We start from the raw sequence: 22,613 nt of genomic DNA on the forward strand, positions 1-22,613 counted from the left end.
TTAACAATTCTAGCTGTATGGATTGGGGCATTATCATCTTGAGGTGAAGGTGTTTCCATTATTTTGTCCAACCCCTGTATTTTGCTGAAAGTCACTTTTTCTCCAGTTTTCTCTTTTTTTTGTATAATAACCTTCAAATTTAATCTGAGCTTTTATGAACATCTACATGACCAGTAAATTAAATATAGGAATATAGCTGATGTTCACTGAGAAAACACAAAATACAGAGGATAATGTCATAAATGGTGATAAATCATTTAAGACAAGTTAAATATAGAGAAAAAACATTTTGGAACTGCTACAAAAGTAGCAGTGGGTCTTTATGGGTAAACAATCAAGAATGAAACACATTATAGGATAGACTTTAAAATACTCCTCACTTACAAAGCCCTTCATGGCCTGGCACATACTTATCTGAAAGAGCTTTTAGTTCCATACAGTCAATCTAGAGCACTACGCTCTCAACATGCAGGCTTACTGGTGGTCCCTAGAATCTCCAAAAGTAGGATGGGGGCCAGAGTCTTCAGCTATCAAGCTCCACAATTGTGGAACCACCTCCCTGCCTCGGTCCGGGAGGCAGACACCCTCTCTATGTTTAAGGGTAGGTTAAAAACATTCCTTTTTGATGAATCTTATAGTCAGGGTGGCTCAGGCTGCTCTTAATTCTGCTGCTACAGGCTTAGACTGCTGGAGACTCATCTGGATACACTGAGCTCTTCTCTGCTCCTCCTCCTCTATGACCTCCTCTCTGCTCCTCTTTCTCCCTGACCTTTTCTCTCCTAATTTTCTCTTCTATTTACGCCCCAGTGAATACATATTACTGACTTGACTTATTCCCTGGAGTCTCTGTGCTTTATCGCCTCACAGGTTTTCCCTTGATCATCTCTGGACCTGCTGCTGTGGTCCTGCCTCTCTCCTGCCTTCATCGTCATCACTCATTTATCCTTATAGTTATGATAGTGTTTATTATACAGTTCCACAGATGTTCTAGTTGTTATCTGTGCATCAACTGCATCAAATGTGTCTCTCCCTACTTCCCCTCTTCTCCCCCAGTCTCTCTCTATCTCTCTCTCTTTAACCCCAACTGGTCAAGGCAGACGTCCATCCTCCAGGAGTCTGGGTCTGCTCCAGGTTTCTGCCTGTTAAAGGGAAGTTTTTCCTCGCCACTGTCACCAGTCACAAGTGTTTGCTCCTGGAGGATTCTGTTGGGTTTCTGTACATTGGCTTAGAGTCTGGTTTTGACCAACTCTATATGTAAAGTGTCATGAGATAACTTTTGTTATGATTTGGCGCTACATAAATAAAATTTTATTTGATTATCACAATCATTTTAGGAGAAGAGGAAAAAATATTTGATGTAATTTTATGTGTATGTAATTAAGTGTTGACTACTTTTAATTACAGAATTAATTACAGACTTTATCCAAACCCCTCACCAGGGTCACAGCTTGAAGAGACTGAGGTGCCACGCAGGTGCACTACTTTTGGACAAACTACAATTTCAGTCACTGGAACTGAATATTGGAACAGTTTATAACTCAACATAAGAGACTCACAATCATACGCCTCCTTCAAATCACAACTTAAACATTGGACAAAGGAAAACCAAGCCTGTGACCATCAGGAGATTGTCCTCACTGTGTTGTTCTGTGTGTTTTTATGATGTTTTGTGTTTTTGTCAACTGTCTTTTTATGATGTGTTTTATGATATTTTGCCTTTTTGTCAACTGTCTTTCCTGTCACCTGCCTAGGGACTACTGATGAAAATTAGCACTGCTGCTACAATCTGGCATATTTACAGCTGCAGTTGTTGTAGATGTTCATTAATATGCACTGTCCCTAATAAATAAATAAATATCAGGGGGTGGACACTAAATATGTTAAAAACTGACCAAACACTCAAATACAAGTCTGTCAAACTTGTCCCGAGGCTCACCACCCAAATAATAATAATAAAGTGTTTTTGTTTATTAGTCTGTATTCCACTAACTAAATCCTCTGTCGTGGCTACAGGTTGTGACCAATGACAAAAATGTGACCATATGACATTATAAACCTGGGTTTTATTCCAAGAAAAAAAAGACTATCACATAGGAGACATATTTCCTAATTCTGACAAAATAAAATGTTATTGTGTGTCTGCACACAGGAGCACAGAGGACTATCTGAGGCCCAGTTTCTTCTTCTCTTTCTGTTTTTTGCGAACCACCTCCATGTTGCGGTCCTTCCACATGCTCTTCCTCAGTTTTATGGGACGACTGCCAACGTACTTTCCTGAAGAGGGGAAAAAAAAATGTCCAAAGTTTAAGTAATCTGTACTTAATGGTTGAATCACAAAGCAAAGAGTATACGAGGGAGAGTCAAAAAGTTCTCAGACAAATGCAACAAAAGTTTATCAAAACGAGGCTTACACGACACCCAGTGTATATCCCCGAAATCCCCCCAGTCCTCTGCTAAATAATAAAGCAAATAAACAACACAATGTACAAAAGATACCAACTTAATTGTTATTCATGAAGCAGATTGTGGATAAATTTAATACGAAATGTGACATTGTCTAGAAATACCCATAACTGTTCATTTGATATTTCAGAAAATTATCAAACATCCCCCAACCATTTGGAAAAGACACACCACCTTGTGTCAAAATATGACATCATGTAAACTCAAGGTAGTGGCATGAAGAAAGGTAATTGACAATCGATATGAACTCAACTTGAGCTGCATCAACCTGATAGTGGCAGAATAATGGTCTGAGAACTAATCTATCCCCACAAAATTCCACCTACTGAATGAAAATGACACCAAATGAACTCTGAATGGTAGCGAAAGATGTTCAATATGAACCAAATTTTATCTCAATCAGCCTATTATTGCTTGTCTTATGTCCACAAAAACAAATCTTCAACTAAAGCGCCCCCATTTGGACAACTTGAAAAAAATCATAGAGAAGCTGAAGATAGAGTTCTTCCACTAGGGGTTCTCTATGTTGGTTATCAAGGGAGAAGAAATCCAACCAAATCTGTCCCTGTTTTTTTTTTTTTTTTTAAACTATGCCCTAGTTATCGCATTCACAGGAAGGATGCCTGGTGGTGGCGGTAAAACCATTATATCCTTAATACTTAATCTCGAGGAAATAAGTATTTTCCTACAAAAGTTCCGCTAGAGTCTAAACACTTTTATAACCTGTTTCCATCGGTAGACTCCTTCCTTGTAGATTCCTGGGGCTGTCTTTGACATTTGTCTGAGAACTTTTTGACTCTCTATCGTACACCTATTAAAACAGAACAGGCCTTAAAGTTATGAAAAATAAAAAATAGCAGTGAAGTGAAACACATCTGTCAAACTGACCGTTCATCTCCCTCATGGCTCGAACGTAGTCGTTGGGATCTTTGAAGCTGACAAAGCCATAGCCTTTTGTCTTTCCTGTGCGTTTGTCTCTCACCACCTGACAAGAACCACAACCGACACATCATTACATATTTTAGTCACTTAAAGGAGGAAACTGGTGTCTTACAGATGGTGAAGGAGTAAAATAAAAGTAACATCAGAGTTTAATGATCCAAAAACTAAAAGGGATGATAGCAGTTATTAAGACTGAGCAGGTTTACGTGAGGACATAAAAGTTTGAACTGAGAACAGGGAGACAAAATATTAATAACAAATAACCTTGGCTTTGAGGAAGGATGGGTATCTACTGAAGGCTCTGGCCAGGATGTCATCGTTGACCTCATTGCCAAGGTCACCGCAGAATATACGGAAGTCATCTACGACAGGATGAACAGGAATTAGACCAGACAATGTGATCACCAGTAACCACATCAGTGAAATGACCAGTAACAACAACACCCAAACGTCTGTGTCTGTGTGGTGGTTCTTGAGGTGGTCTGTACCTGCGTCCCACTCCAGCAGACTGGGGTCCTCCCAGGATGTCCCCGCTGCCGTCCGGATGCACTTCTTCACCTTCTCCACCTTCGCCTTCTTTTTGTCCTCTGTGGTATTTTCCACAGGCTGAGACACAACACACCACACGTTATAAAACAGGGTTCGCCACTATATTTTAATAAGTTCTACATGACTTTTCATGGACTGATGACAAAAAAACCTATGATCTTAAAACACATGAAGAGAAGTTAATATCACTGATCAACGAGGACTTTGCTATTGGGGGAAAAAATGCTTGAATTTATCTAAATCCATAAATAAAATTCCAGATTTGGATTTGGTCTACCTGATTTAGTCAAGATCAAATGTTTCTCCTCCATACACCATGTGACTGGTTCGAAGACTGATTCAATGCACTACTATATATCTTTATTAGGGATGCAAATTATCGACTAATCCGTTAATCATTAGTTGGTTGACCTTATCGATTGATTAACAATCAATTGATAAGCAGTGATTTTTCTGAGAACCTGAATTTCTCTTTCGATAGGGTCTATAAGTATGAAACCTAAATATTGTTTATATACTTCATGAAAAAAGCATGTCATATTCCTTAATGATTAATTTATTGAACCATCGGATACAGTACAGGCAATGACATTTATGTAGTAGAACTAAATAAATTCTACAGAGAAATTCAATAAAATAAATCGATCTGAAGAGGGGCGGTTTAGAAGAAATGGGCATTTCTGACTTGCATCACTACCTGACATGATGGAGCGAGATTTCAGCAGTAATGAAGTGCCGCTACTGACATTTAATGAGTTGGAATGAATGTTTCTCAATCAATCCACCAGAGGGCACCGCTCTTAATTAATCATACTTGCTAAATACCACAAAGAAGAGTAAAGTTTTTTGAGAAGAAGAAGAAAGCCAGTAATAATAAACATGGTGGCGACAGAGGAGGTAATACTAATATGGATACTAATGTTGATATTGATGAGGGTAGTTGGCATAAATATGTCAGTAGTTTTTCACTAACTCACAGTCGCTCTGAAAATATCCTCTACCTCCACGGTTCCCAGTGGTACTGCTTCTCCAACTGGGTTCGCACAGAGCCTTATAAGATAATATGATGATCTGTACATGGCTCTGACTACGCATCCACTAGCTCCCAGAAAACAGACAGAATTATGTGTGCAATGTACGCAGAGGATGAACAATATGCTCCATCCGTATCTGTCTGTGTCTTTAACATAACTTGCAGTCACCATTACTTTTGTCACCGTCGTATATATTTAAAACATCTTCACACTGCTGACATTACTCCTCCGCCGCATACTTGCTGCACTATGAGGTGAATGTCACGCTGCCGTCAAGTGGTATCGGTGTGTTTGTATCGGAGCACTTTTACAAGTACGAGTATTACTACACACACTCAGTATCAGACCAATACCGGTATCGGTGCATCCCTTTTAGGAAGTATTTGCTGCTAATAAATGCAACCATTTCTCTATGATGAGCTTCCTGAACTGAAACCACAAAACTCTAGATCATACGATACTTGTGTCAGGAGTTGCCTGTAAATGTGGCATACCTCAGGGTGAGGTGGTTCAGGTTCGGGCATGTTGGGTCCAATGACAGCGCTGCTGTCTTCACTTTCCTTCTTCTCTAGTAGACCAGCTGCCATCACGGCCGCCTGCTGCTCTGCCACACGGGCCGCCAGCTCCTCCTGAAACACAGACACAACACTTTGTGATTATTATCCTTACCCTAAAGAACACACAATCTGTCAGAACACTCTGTCCCTATCAACACAATACAAGTACAGTTTGTATTAAAACCCTGTAACTGTGTTTCCCAAACTTCCGACCAGGACACAAATTGGGTGATGGAGCTGTTGACATTGGGTCGACAGTCAGCAGAGGAAAATATATAGCAGTAATACGATATGTGAATAAAATGTTCTAATAGTGGACAAGTGTTCTCTGGAAGAGTTTAGAAATAGTCACCTCACCAAAGCCATATAAAATGTAGAGAGATCTCAACTGTAAAAAATGTATCTAAATTAAATTACTTAAAATGATGTAATGACGTTTAAGATTAAAAAAAGATGAGTTTGAAAGAAAGTGGGACAAATGGATTGGATTTATAAACAAAGACATCAGCGCTGAAATGGTAATGTCATGCCCCTATTTTCCTTTTATTGTATTATTTATGGATATCTTTTGTTGAATACTGTAACCCTCAACTGGCCTTGCTGTACTGTTTGTTGTACTTTATGTTCGTGAACATGTGAAAAAGAAATTTTAAAAAAATTATTTAAAAAAGATGTAAAAATGTAAAAGATGAAAAACCATCAAAACAATGGAAAACGATTAAAATGGTGTGAAAAGACGCAGCAAGTAAAAAAAAAAAAAGGAAACACATACAAGGAGATAAAAAAAAACTACATGGAAAAGAGAATCAAAAATAGACTGTGTTTTGACAGCAAAATATAGATCTATGGTAAATCTGTGACATATTTTTATAGATTTAATACATAATTTTTTAAGGTTGAGGTGACACTGAGTTTCTCCTCAGTGTGAAACTGAAACAGTTTGGAAAAATCACCATTCTACAACAAACATCATAATACTAAGACATGAAAGAGGCGTTCAATGAAATGGACATACCATTCTGGCTTGTCTCTGTGCTCTGACATCATTTCGTCGATGAACAGGAGGAGCAGGAGGAGCCGAGTAGACTGTAGGAGCAGCCTGGATGATGGATGGAGACGGTTTGACAGACGGAGGGGCTCCTGGTCTGGTGTTGGGGCCTGGCACCATTGAAACCATGTCACTGACCTGAGTCACACACAACAAATGACATTAACAAAACAAGTAGCATCACTTTAGTTTCAACTGAACTGAAGCAGGAAACAGAGTCTAAGTTACCTCTCAGTGTTTTCCATTTGTGTTTTTAACAGTGATAGATGTCATACTTCATCATATTGTAACAACAGACCTGTTAAAAACACACTTAAACCAACTGTTACTAAAACAGGGTGCTTGGTCCAACTAAAAAATTCCAGACTTTTTCTTGTTTTTTCAAAAACTGCAATTTTTTTACCTCTACCGCTTGACTTTTTTATACTTGCATGCCTACTTTTTTAGTTGAGATTGTACCTGATGTGTAGTAGAAAAGCTCATTTTAAAAAGTGTTTGAATGTATGAATGCATAATTTGCAGTAAATTGTGTTTTACTAACAGAAACATTTTCAAAACATATAAAAATCCCAACAGTGCATGATACCACACAAACAAGTTTCACTAGAATCATTCCAGTACCGACTGGTTAGTGAAATCATATCAAGTTTTGTTTTTATATGTTTTATAACTGTTTTATAAGTTACACTTCCTCCCACTCCTTTTCAAATATGTGAATGAAGTCATATTTTGTTTTCATGTAGGTTTTTCAAGTTTTCTTGCAATCTGTTTTATTTCGAAGGACTAAACTAATATGCTATGCTCATGTATTTCTTATCTTGCAAGATTATGTGCCTTTAAGCATACTCTAAAATTCGACTACGAGATAAACTTTTTCCATACTTTATTAAGACTTTCACACAAAATTCCAGACTTCCCAAGGTCTAGAAAACAATGTTTGAAAATTGTAGAAAGGCCATGTTGCAAGGACCTGACTTCTGACTTGATTAAACTCACAGCTGAATTATTGCCAAATAATATATGCAGAGTTATAAAAAAAAATAGTGAAAGGGTAAGTAGAGCTTATTAATAGCCCCCAAAGTTACTGCAGTGGAAACGTGCCTATAAACAGTCGAACAACTCTTGCTATGTGGCTCTGAAGCCCTGTCTGCTCTGTGACCTCTGACCTGAGGCGCTGCCGTCATGTGCCCAATCGGCTGTGAAGGACCCTGAGGTGTTTGACCCTGCAACGGAGGAGGGAGCATCATGGGAGGAGGCGGAGGAGGGCGTGGCAGAGGAGGGGCTATGGGAGGACCACGCATCATCTGCAGCCTCTGACCTACTAACACACAGGAAAGTAACATCATTTCTTTGTGCTTGATGCAGAGACAGTACATCATATTAGGGCTGCAAATGATGAGTATTTTCAGTGTTGATTAATGTGATGATAATATATTTGATTGACGCTAAAGCACTTGGCAGTTTTCAACATCACTGGTCATCTGTTCCACTATCACCTTTCATCATATTGTAAATCCAGTGGTCTTACAGGACATGACATTTCTGCACCTACTCCTTCCCAGTGTTTTCAGGCTGTAGAAAATTTACTGCATGAAGAACATTTTTAGGTGTTCACAGGTGTTTTCAGACATGTAAGGCGTTTAGTGTGTAACTGACAGCTCTGTATTACCAGCCATTGATCAGATTCTGTCAGGTGCAGCCTGGATGAGATTCTACTTTTCCACTCTGTGTCTCAACACTGAGGCTTGGAAAAGTAGTTTCATTTTTCTGCAGCAGCCTGAAATGATGTCAAGTCATGTACTTTTAGAGTCAGTCTTTAGATGTGGACAGAAGAGAGAGTTGCAGAAGGAAAAGTCTGGCATTTTTTCTCCCATTTCAGCTCCTGCATTTTAAGTTGAGTAACTGTTTTGTTTCCAAAATGTCAAAAAATGATGAAAAGCTGTTTTCCAAAACTCAACATGACATCCTCTTGGACACAACTTAAAGATATTTAGATTACTGTCACAGAGGAAAAAAGCACCAGAAAATAGTTTAAGAGACTGCAATCTGAAAATGTTAAACTACCTTTTCTTAAAAAAAAAAAAAATTTACTCAGCTCGATAATTAATTTTCAAAAGAGTTGTTGATTAATTTAGGAGTCAAACTGTTATCAATTCAATTAATTGTTGCAGCTCTACATCCTCAACAGAACAATTTCATTTGTTTTATCTAGCATACTGTGTTGCAATAAACTTACCAGGTCTCTGCAGGATGTGTGGGACAAAAGCTGGTCTCATCATAGGAGGAGGTGGGGGACGTGCCGGAGGGACTGAAAGACACAAATGTCACATAGTGTACCTGAATATGAAGACAGCTGATGATACAAGGACAGGTCAGCATTTTCTTGAAACACATCAGAGGTGCATAGACTTTTCCCAACAAATATTCTTACAGAGAATATCTGAAAGTGTATGTCTGTCAAATCTTGGTTGAATGTAATCGTATGTACAAAAGAATTTCTATTCACCTGGTCCGACAAAAGCCGGTGGCGGAGGTCCAACAAAACTAGCAGCTCTGGCTTCCAAAGTCTGCTGGACCTGAGAAATACAGACAGAGGGACAGAGATTATGGAAAACAAGTCCAAGTAGATCATCCATCAGTAGTACTAACTATAGTAACAGTACAAACCTGTCTATAAGTGTTGGTGCCTATGATAGGTCGCACCACTGGAATCGCTGGGACAGCCAGTGCAACAGGTACTTCCATAACCGGGGGGCTTCCAGACACAGGGACCGGACCACCAAGAACCTCCTGCTCAAAACTACAGCAAGACAAAATAACAAAAAAATGACTAAAATGACTATTAGCAGTGGGCAGTATTTCTGATACATGTATTAAAATATATAAATTTAAAAAAAAAAAAATTGTATTTTAAGTGAAGAAAATGTCATCATATTTTGTATCACAAACACTTATTTTTGTATTTTTAAAATACTGTAAAATCCTTTCTGCTTGATGTCAACATAATGACATCACAAGAGTGTAAAACAAATTTAAAAAATGGATTGGACCAGTGCTTAATTTGGCCAGATGTGTTGAGATGTGAACACTAAAAAGTAGATTCAGAAAAAGTGAGTAAAGTTTTTGATTTATTTCTCAAATGTATTACAGTGACACAAATATCTTTATCAGGGTTCCTACAGGTGTCTACAAGTTAAATTTAAGACTTTTTAAGACCTTTTCAAGACTACTTAGAACCAAATCTTACGCCCATTTCACAACCTATTTCACTGCCATACTGGCAAAAATTTATGACTCCTAGAATTTAGGAAAAATGCATTTATTTATACATATGTATATGTACATACTGTACACAGAAATTAATGTTCTGTGATCATTTCTCACTGGTGGTGGGGGGGTGGTGCAAAGTTAGTGATAACTGGTTCCTAATTTCAATATAAATTGTCGGGTTGGAACGGGTGGAACTGAGTTGACTAATGTTACTTTCTTTGCAGTTTGGACATTTAACAGAGACATTTTAACACAATACAACCAACAAGTTTATGGCAACATACCTTAAGACCTACCATATCAAATTTAATACAACTTAAGTATTGTATTCAAGTATTATATATTATTTCAATCTAATTTGTCCATCCCTGGCGCTGGGAGTGTTTACAATACTTTTATTGACTATAGACGAAATCATGTCCATTCTATTTTATACAAACATATGGAAGCACTGAATCAAACAAAACAATAGGCACCAAGAAACAACCACAACAAACCATCAAATAATAGTGAGGACACAAGTAAATAAACAGGAAGAATCAGCAAACAGTCCTTTAAAATGCAGCTACTTCTACTATATGAAGCTCGGACAGAGAAGGATGAGTTAAAAACAGTCTTGTACTCACAGAGCCATCTCAGCCTCCATCTCTTTCAGTCGCTCTTCTCCTGACTTTAGCGCCATGCTGAAAAATAAAACACTGATTTAAGATGAACAAATCAACATGGGAATGTAGCTGCAGTTAGCTTGACTTAACTTAATTAACCAGCTAGCTTCGTAAACATTTACATTTCCCAGCGTTTCGTAGGTGACTTTGCTCTGTTGTTTCCAGCTCACCGAGAATCTTAAACCAAGTTCTGCATAATAAACACGCTTACCTTGAGGAAGTTAGTGAGATCTGGGCATGAAAAGTTCCACCTGCTCTAATGTAACTTCGATTAGTAGCGCTAACTAGCACACACAGAGCTAGCTAGCAGCTATATTACTGTCCTTTGCCTTTAACTAAGCAGCTAACTACACATTATATGCACAGATTCTCTCCTCTGTTACACATGGTCAACACAGCCACCGTCTAGATAACGAGTAACAAAAATAATTACACAAAAATATAAATTAAATACGCAGATGTCTGTTGTAGCAATAACGTTGTAGCATAGCATCAATTTCCTCTTCTTCGTTGGTTTAATGGTGGTAGCTGAACTAGTTTACCGGTGCACTACCACCCCCTACTGGATTAGAGTGAAGAGCGGATTGAAAAGAAATTCCTTATATCAAACACCATTTACTCAAAATGTTATTGATGAGGGGACTGTGAACTTTTTCTGTTGTTTTCCTTTGCAGTTTAATATCCAGTGTAATGTTCTGTTTACTGTCCTTTAATAACGACTTTGACTCCCACATTTCTTCCCCTAATCCACTGCAGTACCAGTCAATGCATGCTCCTGTACAGTGTTCGTTCTGTGGAGTTTTTCAGTCCTGTTCACCATATACTTATACGGATCATTAACATTTCTATCAGCATTTCACTCATACATACACTTTTTTCATTTGAATACAGATGGTACCCATGATGTACGCTATGTCTTAATACCAGGTTTCGTGCCTTAACAATAAGTTTTAACCTCTGCTTCTGTCTCAGTAATCTATCACTTCATTCATTCATTCATTCATTCACTCATTCATTCACTTCTTCATTTATTCATATTTTGTCAACATGTCCTCCTTGTAATTTCTTTTTACCTCCACACAGGAAGAAGCCCAAGCGAAAGAAAAAGCCAATTCTCTACAATGCAACCCGATATGATGTTCTGTCGTAAAGGAATCAAAAAAACCTGTAAAACTGGGCTAAAGTTAGCTGGCCATCTACCAAGAGGAAAGAAGAGGAAAGAGGGAGAAAAGAAAAGGACAGAGACCAGTGACATGGAGCTGGTACCTGTCCCCAGGTTCTGGAGACCCATGACATAATCCTCCCCATCAGATCCAACTCATTATTGGATGATAACCAAATGAAACATATTTTACTTTAGATATTGAAATTTTATGATGAATTGTTTTAGTATTAAGTAGTTATTGTTTTAACATAGGATTCTTTTGTTTTAATCTGTTTTACTTCAGTAATGTTAATAGTGAGTTCATTGTGACCAGGATTGATGTAGTACTCTGTAGTAGTTTAAGTATGTTATCTCTAGGTTAAGATTGTTTAGATGGAACCATCTGTCTAAACAAGAGTTGATTAGGTTCTGTTCTTCTTCTAGATACATGTCTGCACAAACACATTCACACACATAGTGTTGTCACATATCGGTGATAAGGGTAAACTGATTGTTGGCATAAGTTTACTTAGAGTTAAGGCCCCACATCTGTTTGATCTTTTTAGATAACGCTAAGTTAAAGACCAACCCATTTGTACAGGTGAGCTCACCCATAGGGTGAATAAACTGAGATCTCATAATGTTCGGGGCTCATTGTCTTTGAGTCCTCAGCACTGAGTGTCCACCTTATTTGTGATCTGAACAAATTTGGTCAACTTTGAGACCGATCTGAATCCAGACTCGTCCTTAGAGCTTGATATAGAAGAACACGTTAACACGAATGACAACTCAGCTCCTCATTTCACCCTCACCTACAGTGTCCCAGTGTCACATGCACTTATAAACACAGTTATTGTACAGAACACCAACCAGGGTCAGATCAGGGGGTCTGATCCTCCCAGTCACATCCCTTCAGGTCTTACTGTCATCACCCACATGAGCATCGACATCCCCAAGTAGAACAACTGGAACTCCTTTCAGTACTTCATTCCGAGGCTCCAAGACGGTGAGATACACTGAATTGTTGTTCAAAGTACAAGCACAGACAACAGTCAGAGTCTGATCACTGGAAGCAAGCCCCTAGTTTACCTGGGTAAACTCCAATGTACAGGCACTGAGCCAGGGGAGCTATGTCTAACCTCCACAGGATGGCAGTCCCATTTTATGTTATTACCCTGCCCCCCCGAAGGGGAGGCGAGGGGTTTTATTTTTGGTTCGGTTGTTTCTTTGTTTGTTTGTTAACGCTTCAGCAGCAAAACTATTGGTTGAATTCACACCAAATTGGGTTTACAGATTGCCAAAGACCCAGAATAGATGTGATTATATTTTGGGAAAAGGCGGTCAAAGTTCCAAATTTTGACACATTTTTAAAATATTTTTTTCCCCATTTACTTATTATGGCTGAAATTAGTCTATGGTGTCTATGATAATGCTGACATCGGCACATGCATAGACATGATGACATCAGCTGGATCCATGCCAAAATAAGCTACAATATGTGTGAGGGGCAGGGTTTGTTGTGCCTGGCACCACTTGTTTATTTTATTTTATTTTATTTATTTTATTTTATTTTATTTTATTTTATTTTATTTTATTTTATTTTCAGTGTTGTGCAAGTTACTTCCAAACTGTAATACATTGCACATTACTTGTTACTGTTATTTAAAAGTAATTCCTTACCTTACACTATTACTGTCTCAGAATTATAATGCATTACATGACTACTGTATTACTTTTGAGTTACATACAGACTCTCATCATAAACAGCACATGTGCATCTTCATCCATTGGCTGACCACCAACAGGAAATAGAAAATTATTGCTGCATTTTTGATTCCTTAAGGTCTCGCAGTCTCGCTGTTTATATTCATTGTTTTTTTTGTTTTGTTTTGTTGATTTGAGCAATTAAATTATGGGTGAAATATGTGTTGCAAGCACAACTGAAAATGTACTGCGTAAAATATCACTGAAAATTGATTAGTAAGGCCTTACACTACTATGTTACACCAAAAAGTAATCGGTTACTGCAGTTCATTACTTTTGTTTATTTTACATAGTTTTGGACCGTCATTACGTCGCTATACATTTGGGGATGAAAAGAGACGAGCAAGCGTAGAAGGATGTTACGAAACTTATCATTTTTCTAATACTACTATTATTGTTATATATCAATCAATCAATCAATCAATCAATCAATCAATATATATATATATATATATATATATATATATATATATATATATATAATTGTATTTAAAATTTTTCATCTTTCATTTCAAATGTTTTTTATTAGAGCACATTGTCATAACACGTTAACTGCATACACATTGCGTGTGGGATTTTAACATCAGTACAGATAAATGTGCAGTTAGGTCATAATGCTCTCATTATTTTCTTTGAACATATAACAATAAATGAAGAACAGATATAAACCTGAGATACAAAACACAAATGAGGAAAAATACATCAAAATAAAAACAAGGATAAATAAAAATAAATAATATAATAATATGATAAAAATTATGGGAGTGCCAAACCCCCTTCTGATTTTGATTTACAGAGGTCTTTCAAAGTTTTTTCATTTTTTGAGTCTTTTTCAGGCACAGTGAAGGTGTCTTTGGTGGATTTAACAGGATAAGTGCAGTGTTTTTCTACCTTGGGGTCGGGACCCCACGTGGGGTCGCCTGGAATTCAAACGGGGTCACCTGAAATTTCTAGTAATTGATACAAATAAAAAAACCTTTCAAATAAAAAATATATGGTGAGTTGACAGAGACACTTCCAATCCATAAAAGATAAACTGTGAAGCTGAAACTGAAGCACTGTGGTACTGTTTATACATCAAATGTTCATTGTGGTCAGTTTCAGATGCTGCAGCTCTTTCATAATTCATAGTTTGAGTTCTTGTTTGTTCAGTATTAATTGTCAGCCTTGTAAATCCAAGCTGGACTGACTGTACATATCCTGACCAAGGAAAATAAAATTCTCCCTTTGTGCAGTAACCTGCACCTGGCTTTTCTGCCTCTGTCCATAATAATATACATTATATAGACTAAATGTCGTCTAAAATTAATGTTTATTTGTAACATAGTATAGCAAACTAATACATGATCAGAAACAAATTAATTTTAGCAAAAAAAAAAAAGTATCTTTTGAATGTCTGGGGTCACCAGAAATTTGTGATGTTAACCCTTTCATGCACACTGGTCACTACAGTGGACAGCTATTCTACAGCTGTTCTCCTGTATATTCATGGATTTTTTTTTTGTACACATATCTTTATTAAAGTTTTAAGACACTACATACCTTTTCTGACGTGAATCGATAACATTATGTAGATCTCTACTGACCATAAACCCCCAGAATCACAAGCCCTCCCCATAGTTTTCTCACAATTTATCAGTAAATACATGTTTCTGTGCATCAAAAATTAAACGTGTGATGTCCGGCTGAGTGGACATTTTTGCAACTTCATGAAAAATAGGTTCATAAGATTTTTTTTTTTATTATTATTATTTTTTTGTGTATATTTTTTATGTTTTAAAATTATTTTTATTTTGTTTATTTTTCTAAATTTATTTTTCAGAAGAAAATTTTCAATTGCATTGTTTTTTTCATGCCTAAAGAGGAATAAAAACACTCAGGAAAAAAATTTGATTAAGGTTCTCATAATTCGTGCATGAAAGGGTTAAAATGGGATCATGAGCCAGAACAGGTTGGGAGCCACTGCGACTGCGCCTCTTTCTGGTAGGACAGTGCCACTCCCGTCCAGCAGGGGGAGGTACTGCACCTTAAAAACTGTTCTCCAGTAACTGCCGATAAACAGGCGGTGAAGAAGAGTCGTTGCTGCCGTTAAATCCGCCTCAGACCATAGTCGGTCCTGACTGTGCGGCTGTCGGTGCAGGCAGAGGCATCATGCTCCGGGCGACGCTTTTCCAGGCTCTTCCCAGACTCGGTCGGGTGTCGGTGTGTCGGTTCTCCGCCGCCGCCATCCCGGCCCCCAGCACCCAGCCCGAGGTCCACTACAACAAGGTAGCACACCCCACGACCACTGCACACTGTGGGCTTGGACCCCAGCCAAATGCGAGATCAACAAGTGCGTCACATTTGACAAGTCCAGATAGTTTTATCACAGATAGTTTGACTGAGTTTAAACTTTATTAAAAATGTGCCAGAGGTCAGGGTCCACGCACTGGACTCTGCACTAACACTTAACTGTCCCATGATCATGCACCAATATGTGGGTTAAAGGGGAACTTTACACATGGGCATCATCCACGTCAAAAAAAAAAAAAAAGGGGGGGGGGGGATGTGCATGAAAAATAGTGAAAACGTGGTTTGAAGGCAGGAAACTCATGCATGTTGCGAAAGAGATGAGTTTCACATGAGCATTATGTAACATGGTTACTGTATTATATTTTATAAGTGCTACCCTGTGATTCTAGACTAGTCTACCCTCTTGTGTTGGAGTAATAAATTACATTACCAGTGGAAAGTTAGAGCTGTAAACAGACTAGTCATGAACAGAAGTAAAGTCAGGTTTATAAGAAGTCAAATCCAGGTCAAAGGTTTGGTTCACTGTATAAACAGTCAGTGGTGAGCCTGTGGGAAGTGAAAAACACACCCACAGATCTGGTTTTCCTCTACAATAGTACGTGATATTGTTAAAACTAGGTTATTATTCTCACTAACAGGAAGGAAAAAAATATTCAAAATGTGATAATGTCAGACTTTGAAGGTTCAGGCTCTAAGATTTAGAAAAATATGATTTCAGAAACTGAATATAGTATTCACAATAATGTTTTCATTAGTGTATAACCACCTGTCAAGAGCCAAATGAAACAAATACAGAAGTATCCTACAGTTTTAATGTCACTGGAGGCTATGAGAAGCTGCTTCAAAACCCAGCTCCCATAAATTTGCATTGAATGTCCATCTAAATTTGTATTACTTTTATTTTTATATCCTTTTTTTCTTTATATTTATTCATTTTTTACTCTAATGAGTGATCTGGTGGTCTATCTATTAATTCTTCGTCCATTAATCAGATCTCAGGTGTGGAAAGTTTTCATGTCTGTTGTGTTGGGATTTGATTGACAGGTCTGTATTATAGCCAACAGGGTCAGAGTTTTTGAGTTTTGGTTTATTTTTTTATTCATGGCCTTTTTTTTTTTTTTTTTTTTTTTTTTTTTACAGCTTCATTGTTGATGGAGTTTACAGTTTTACAGTCAGTAGTGTTGCCTTTGGCATTAGTTCATCCATGACCCTTGCTGATGATTACGATGGCCTCACCCTTTTTACCCTAATAGGCTCCCTTCCACCTCCCTTCCAAAAGTCAACATGGCATTGGCCTCCTGACTCCTGGCTTCTAAGGGGCAGGTCCAAACCAGTGGATGACGTCCCGGTTTCCCCATCCAATAATTCCTTACAGTTCAGTTCATAATCATTGTGTTTTCACCAAATATGAATGAGTAATTTCTATTTGCAGAGAGAGCGGATGGCCATTTGCACAGTCCAGTTCCTCCTGTTTCTGTTTCCTTGTGGGTTTTGTCCAGCGTTTAGATCTGATACTGTCAGTTACTGTGTCTGACACTTATCCCCAACCTACAACAAACACCGTCCAACAACAGCCACCGCAGGTTAGGGTGAGGGTGGATTCAGCTGGCTACAACCTGCAACTTCACCACGAGATGCCACTAAAAATCATACATTTAAATGTTTAAAATTCAATATGTCACATTCGTGTACGCTTGTGTCTTCATGTTAATTTCACAACAACAGTCAATAACAAGCTCCCAACATCAACTGAGCGGTAAACTGGCACAACAATGGACATGGGTGCAAATTTGTACCTAGTGTACTTTTTTTCCAGATGAGATGCATGTTGCTTGAATTCCAAATCAGGATTTAGGACAGAGCTTTCGTGCATATGTAGAACACCTTGTTCCATTCCGGTCCAGTTGGTCTGTAAATGGGCAGCGTTTTAGGTCAATCAAATCCCACACAACCAGATTTATCAACAGCTTCTTCCCTTGGGCCATGCAGACTGTAAACACACACCATACCTCACTGTAATGTGCAATAACATGGGCCTCATGCCTGGCACATGTATGTTTTACATTGTTATATTTGCACATTTTTATACTGCTTTTATTTTTAAAAATGTATTACCTTGTTATACCATATATTTCACATTGCACAGATCTCTATTGCACACGATTTCCAAATTTCTTTTTTTTTCCTTTTGTGCATGTCTGTATTTTATTGTGTTGTATATTAGTTGTATAGTGCACTGTTGCTGCAAAGACCACCTGTAATTTTGTTGGACAGCCTGTGTAATGACAATAAAGCCTATTCTATTCTATTCTATTCTATTCTATTCTATTCTATTCTATTCTATTCTATATGTACAGGAGTAGATCAACTTTCACTGGTATTATCGGGGTGTGTAAGTCCAACTAATAAAACTTTTTCACGTAAACTCACCGACTTTTTCCACTTAAAAAGTCCACAAAGAAGTTGAATATGAATAAATGAGTAAAATACACTCCTTTCTATTCCTTCCTTAACTTATCTATTCTTTTATCTGTATTATAATGATTAATATTTTTATTCCTTAATATGTGGATGTGTTCAAATGTACAAGTTCATTATGTGTATTATGTGTATTCACCTGTATGTCTTATGTCTACACACTGTTACCATGGAGATAGACAATAGAGACAGACATGGGTTCAGAAATGGAGTTAAGTAATACCCATACACTACTGCCTCCCAACACTTAAACATCACTTAACTAAATAAGCATAAAGCAGAAATTACACTATGAACCCTTAAAATTCTATTAAAAATGAATTAAAGGAACTGAGATGGACATTTTTTTTTTAGTGTTTATGTCCTTTTAGGAACTTGGTTACATAATTTCTGTTACCTCTACTTCCTCTTGATGTGCTATTAACATGAAGGTAAAACACATGGAATCCTTCTATAACAGTCCTAAAATATTACTAAACAGAAGATGCTAAACAAATATGCAGGTCCAGATGAGTCTCAAACCCTTCCGTGCAGTATTTATGGTCTAAACACAGCCTTTTTCTGTGTTTCAGCTGTTCATAAACAACCAGTGGCAGGATGCAGTGAGTGGTAAAACCTTTCCCACCATCAACCCAGCGACTGGTGAGGTCATCTGTCAAGTGTCCGAGGCTGATCAGGTAAAATCTGTTACCAGTGATGGTGAGACAAACTCATATCACCCCTGAATAACAATCACAAATGTACATATTATCAAAATAAAGATTAAAATGAAAGGATTATGTTGAAATATTGACATTAAAGGGATTTCGTAAGTGGTGGTTTTGGCTGTAGTTTCATTTTTAAGAATTCAGTTGAAGCTGCATCTTTTAACATGCAGTTGAAGGCCACTAGAGATAAGGGCCATGTTACGCACAGTAAGCCAATAGTTTACTTTCTGTTTACTTAAGAATTGGTCAGCATAGTGTGAAGAGGGTGTGCTCTGTCTAGAGTGTGCTTTTCAGCTCACCGGCTGATAGGCCATGAGCGAGTGTAAAGGAGCTGTGTCCGTCTCAGTCATCATCTACGTTAGCAATTTCTTCAAACATCTTCTCTGATGAAACTGCAGGTTGGATTCATTTTCCTTCCTTGGGACAATGTCTACAAAGTTTGATTACAGTTTTGAGAAATTTAGATTTTTGCTTTTTTTTTTTTTTTTTTTTTTTACACATTTTTGAAATATAAAAAATAGGCCCTTTACTTATAATCGTCCATAGTTTGATGGTTTATAACACGGAAATGGTTACAGATATCCATATAGTTACTATTGAGGACTGATAGTAAGTCATACATAGACTTTCATTTGGGTCCATGACCTTTGACCTTGGGTTACCTTGAACGATCAAGCTCAAGGTCACCAATGTCTAGATTTCAACAATTGTCTTCTCTGAAACTACTAGTTGAAATCATTTTTTTTTTAAAAATGATGTAGCTTCCTTGGGACAATGTTTACAAAGTTCGTTCACACTTTTGAGAAATAATTTTTGAAATTTGCCTTTACTTATAATGGTCCATATTTTGATGGTTTGTACTATGGAAATGGTTACAGATACCATAAGGTTTTATTTTTTTATTTTACCTGTATTTAACCAGGAAAACCTCACTGAGATTAAAAATCTCTTTTCCAAGAGTGTCCTGGCCAAGACGGGCAGCAGTACATTAAATAGTTACAGACACAAACTTTCATATGTAAAACGAAAACAAGTTTTCAATACATAAAAACACATAGTCAAGTCAAACCTTCCAAAGTCAGCTTTGCAAAAAATTGCCCACGGGATGAAGATAAAGTACATCAGGCAAAACATCTGCAGCCCGATGTCTCTCTCTCTCTATGTCATACAACATCGTCTTAAAAGTGTCCAATGAAACCAGATCTTTAAGTAATAGTTCCTATTGAGCTCTAATAGGAAGTCATATTTGGACTTTGATTTAAATAGTTGAGTTCTCCTCCAGTGAAAGTACCACCCACTTCTATTGGGAGACTGATCTCCTGCATCCAGACCACAGGACTCTAATATAGTGGCAGAACCTGACAACCCCACAAATTCAAGTGATTGATTCTTGATAGAATATGCTGGTGAGATACAGGGCCATTGATCCTATTTTTTTTTCAGATAAGTGAGGCAGTGGAAATCCAGGTGAAGTCCTTTTGTACCACCTGTTTCACTCTGGTAACCATTGGGAATCAATTATTGTTGAACTGAACAATAATTCCCAGTGTAAATATGGAAATCTTTTCCAGAGAAATCGTAAAACAAACCAAAAAGTCACATGTCCAAGATAAAATTTGTACCTTCTTTCTCAAAATGTGCTGTTCAGTTGGTGGTAAGTCCATCCTCTGTGCTGTAACTGTATCCTGATACAGTGACTGATAATAAGTTCATATTTCTGCTACACTCTGTATGTTTTTGTGGTGTTATATTTACAGACAGACGTAGACAAGGCAGTGAAAGCAGCACGTGACGCCTTCAAGTTGGGGTCACCATGGCGACGGATGGACGCTTCTCATCGCGGCCTGCTGCTCAACCGATTGGCTGATGCAATTGAGAGAGACTCCGCCTACCTTGCTGTAAGTCTTGTTATTAGATCTAAATGCGCCACACGCCGGCACTTTAATCACTTTTGCATATTTAATCCTAGTAGATGGTGATGTTAGGTGGTGGAGGGTGGCTGATATTTAATATGAGGCTTTGAAACAGGAAAATAATAACTGCAAAAATGAAAATCACACCCACTGAGATTCCTTTATTTACAGCTGATGTTCAGTTTGACATTTATCAGTGAACCACTTCCAGATCCAGATGGATTCATTCCTAATTGTTCAGCTCAGTAGTTATCTGGTCAGAGATGCTTAAATGCTCTGTCACTATCAACATTTTTGCGGGAAGGGGCAGTGATGACATCATCTGAGTAATCCCCTATTGGTTATAAGTGTAGTTACTGAATCTTTCTTTTGCACCATGAATCAGGAGCATGATAACCTATAACCTGCACCATCCCATCATATAACCATAACAAACAAGTTTAGACCGTATTCTACACATGGAAATGGTTCAAATCTATGTGCATCATCTTGTCTGTGCTTCTGTCTGACATTGTGCTTTTGTAACAGGAGCTTGAAACCCTGGACAATGGGAAGCCCTACGCAGTGGCCTACATGGTGGATCTGCCCAATGTGGTCAAATGTCTCAGGTAAATACAACAAAAACACAACACAGGCTTTTTATCAACTCAGTGTGACTTTGTAGGTTTTACAGATCAGTCACACACTGATAATTGATACTAAGACAAAAATTCACACCTGGAACTTTCACTAAAACCTATAAAAAGATTAAAATGTCAAAAATGTACTAAGACGGTAGTGTTAGAATAAAGGACGTGTGTTCTTGCAGTTTGAAAGAGTTGATTCAAATGGTGCAGGCGTGAATTATTATATCCCTGAAATTAGATTTTGGGGATATAATGGTTTTTCCCTGAACACCTCCTCCGCCGCCACTGGATATCCTTCATGTGAATGCGATAACTAGGACAGATTTGGTTGAATTTTTTCTCCCTTGATAACCAACATAAGGGACCCCTAGTGGAAGAACTCTATGGATTTCAGCTTCTTTATGAGTATTATAAGGCATCTAAATGGGGGCGCTTTGGTTGAAAATCAGTTTTTTGGATATAAATCAAGCAATAATAGTCCAATTGAGATACATTTTGGTTCATATTGATCATCTTACAAATGTCCATTTTCTGGTTACCGTCCAGAGTTCATATGGTGTCATTTTCATTCACTAGGTGGAGTTTTGTGGGAAAAAATTGGTTCTCTGACCATTATTCCTCCACTATCAGGTTGATGTAGCTTAAATTGAGCTCATATTGATTGTCTAACAATTATCGTGAATAGATTTATATATAGCAGAGGATTGGGGGGATTTCAGGGATATACTCTTGCTGTCGGCCCCCGTCAGAGTAAGCCTCGTTTTGTGATAAAAGTGCCTTGTTCCAACAGGATTGTTAGGTTCTGATTCCAGAGTTTCATTTCAAGAAGAAAGTGAAATATTATAGTGGTGAATCTTATTTGGCTCGTGTGTAGAACTTTGCAACAATGACTTAAACTCTGCAAAAAGTGTTAGCAGTAGTAACAAAAACCTGTAATATGCAGTACATGCATAACAAATGTGACTATTAGTACTGTTCTGTAAAGAAGTGATCCAGATGCATTCATTTATTACTTAAGGTTGATTAATTTGTAACTGTTCCGTTCAACATTTATCTCGTTTATAATGAAGCTCATTATAATTAAGGGATGGAAAAATGAAGCCACTCTGTGTTAGATTTAGTGAAAAGGGTTTAATGGTGGCAGAGGTGTCCTATAAACAC

General features: G+C 37.7%; 3 protein-coding genes across 5 annotated transcripts in view; 2 read left to right on the forward strand and 1 right to left on the reverse strand.

Annotated features, from left to right (window-relative positions):
- The window catches only part of LOC115435634 (zinc finger protein 239-like), a 695,125-nt gene that overhangs the window by 585,667 nt on the left and 86,845 nt on the right, over positions 1–22,613 (forward strand). The gene's annotated exons all lie outside the window — the stretch shown is intronic.
- On the reverse strand, positions 2,044–11,055 carry rbm42 (RNA binding motif protein 42). Of its 2 annotated transcripts, none has more exons than XM_030158165.1 (12): positions 10,740–11,055; positions 10,490–10,546; positions 9,261–9,393; positions 9,100–9,169; positions 8,830–8,901; positions 7,760–7,911; positions 6,561–6,731; positions 5,483–5,617; positions 3,894–4,011; positions 3,670–3,767; positions 3,352–3,448; positions 2,044–2,274 (listed from the first exon to the last, which is right to left on the reverse strand). In XM_030158165.1, exons 2-12 carry the CDS (start codon positions 10,543–10,545, stop codon positions 2,162–2,164), a joined length of 1,215 nt encoding a protein of 404 aa, XP_030014025.1. In that variant the 5' UTR covers position 10,546; positions 10,740–11,055; the 3' UTR covers positions 2,044–2,161. The 2 variants fall into 2 exon arrangements, with proteins under 2 accessions (XP_030014025.1, XP_030014024.1); XM_030158164.1 differs by having other exon boundaries at positions 7,760–7,914.
- The window catches only part of LOC115435617 (aldehyde dehydrogenase, mitochondrial-like), a 534,672-nt gene continuing 527,582 nt past the window's right edge, over positions 15,524–22,613 (forward strand). Inside the window, exons 1-4 of one of the 2 annotated variants that reach the window (XM_030158149.1) lie at positions 15,524–15,704; positions 18,779–18,883; positions 20,671–20,811; positions 21,355–21,434. In XM_030158149.1, coding sequence (XP_030014009.1) covers positions 15,588–15,704; positions 18,779–18,883; positions 20,671–20,811; positions 21,355–21,434 — 443 coding nt within the window. In that variant the 5' untranslated portion in view covers positions 15,524–15,587. The remainder of the gene's footprint in view (positions 15,705–18,778; positions 18,884–20,670; positions 20,812–21,354; positions 21,435–22,613) is intronic. The other variant, XM_030158146.1, reaches the window with a different exon arrangement.

The sequence above is a fragment of the Sphaeramia orbicularis genome, chromosome 16, assembly GCF_902148855.1.
Source record: "Sphaeramia orbicularis chromosome 16, fSphaOr1.1, whole genome shotgun sequence".
Lineage (NCBI taxonomy): Eukaryota > Metazoa > Chordata > Actinopteri > Kurtiformes > Apogonidae > Sphaeramia > Sphaeramia orbicularis.

Excerpts from the sequence above, each read along its gene's own strand:
- rbm42 (XM_030158164.1), bottom strand. The coding sequence starts at position 10,545 with ATGGCGCTAAAGTCAGGAGAAGAGCGACTGAAAGAGATGGAGGCTGAG. Across the intron at positions 7,915-8,829 it reads ACACATCCTGCAGAGACCTG|TAGGTCAGAGGCTGCAGATG; the intron begins GTAAGTTTATTG and ends CCTGTGTGTTAG. Across the intron at positions 3,768-3,893 it reads TCTGCTGGAGTGGGACGCAG|ATGACTTCCGTATATTCTGC; the intron begins GTACAGACCACC and ends ATCCTGTCGTAG.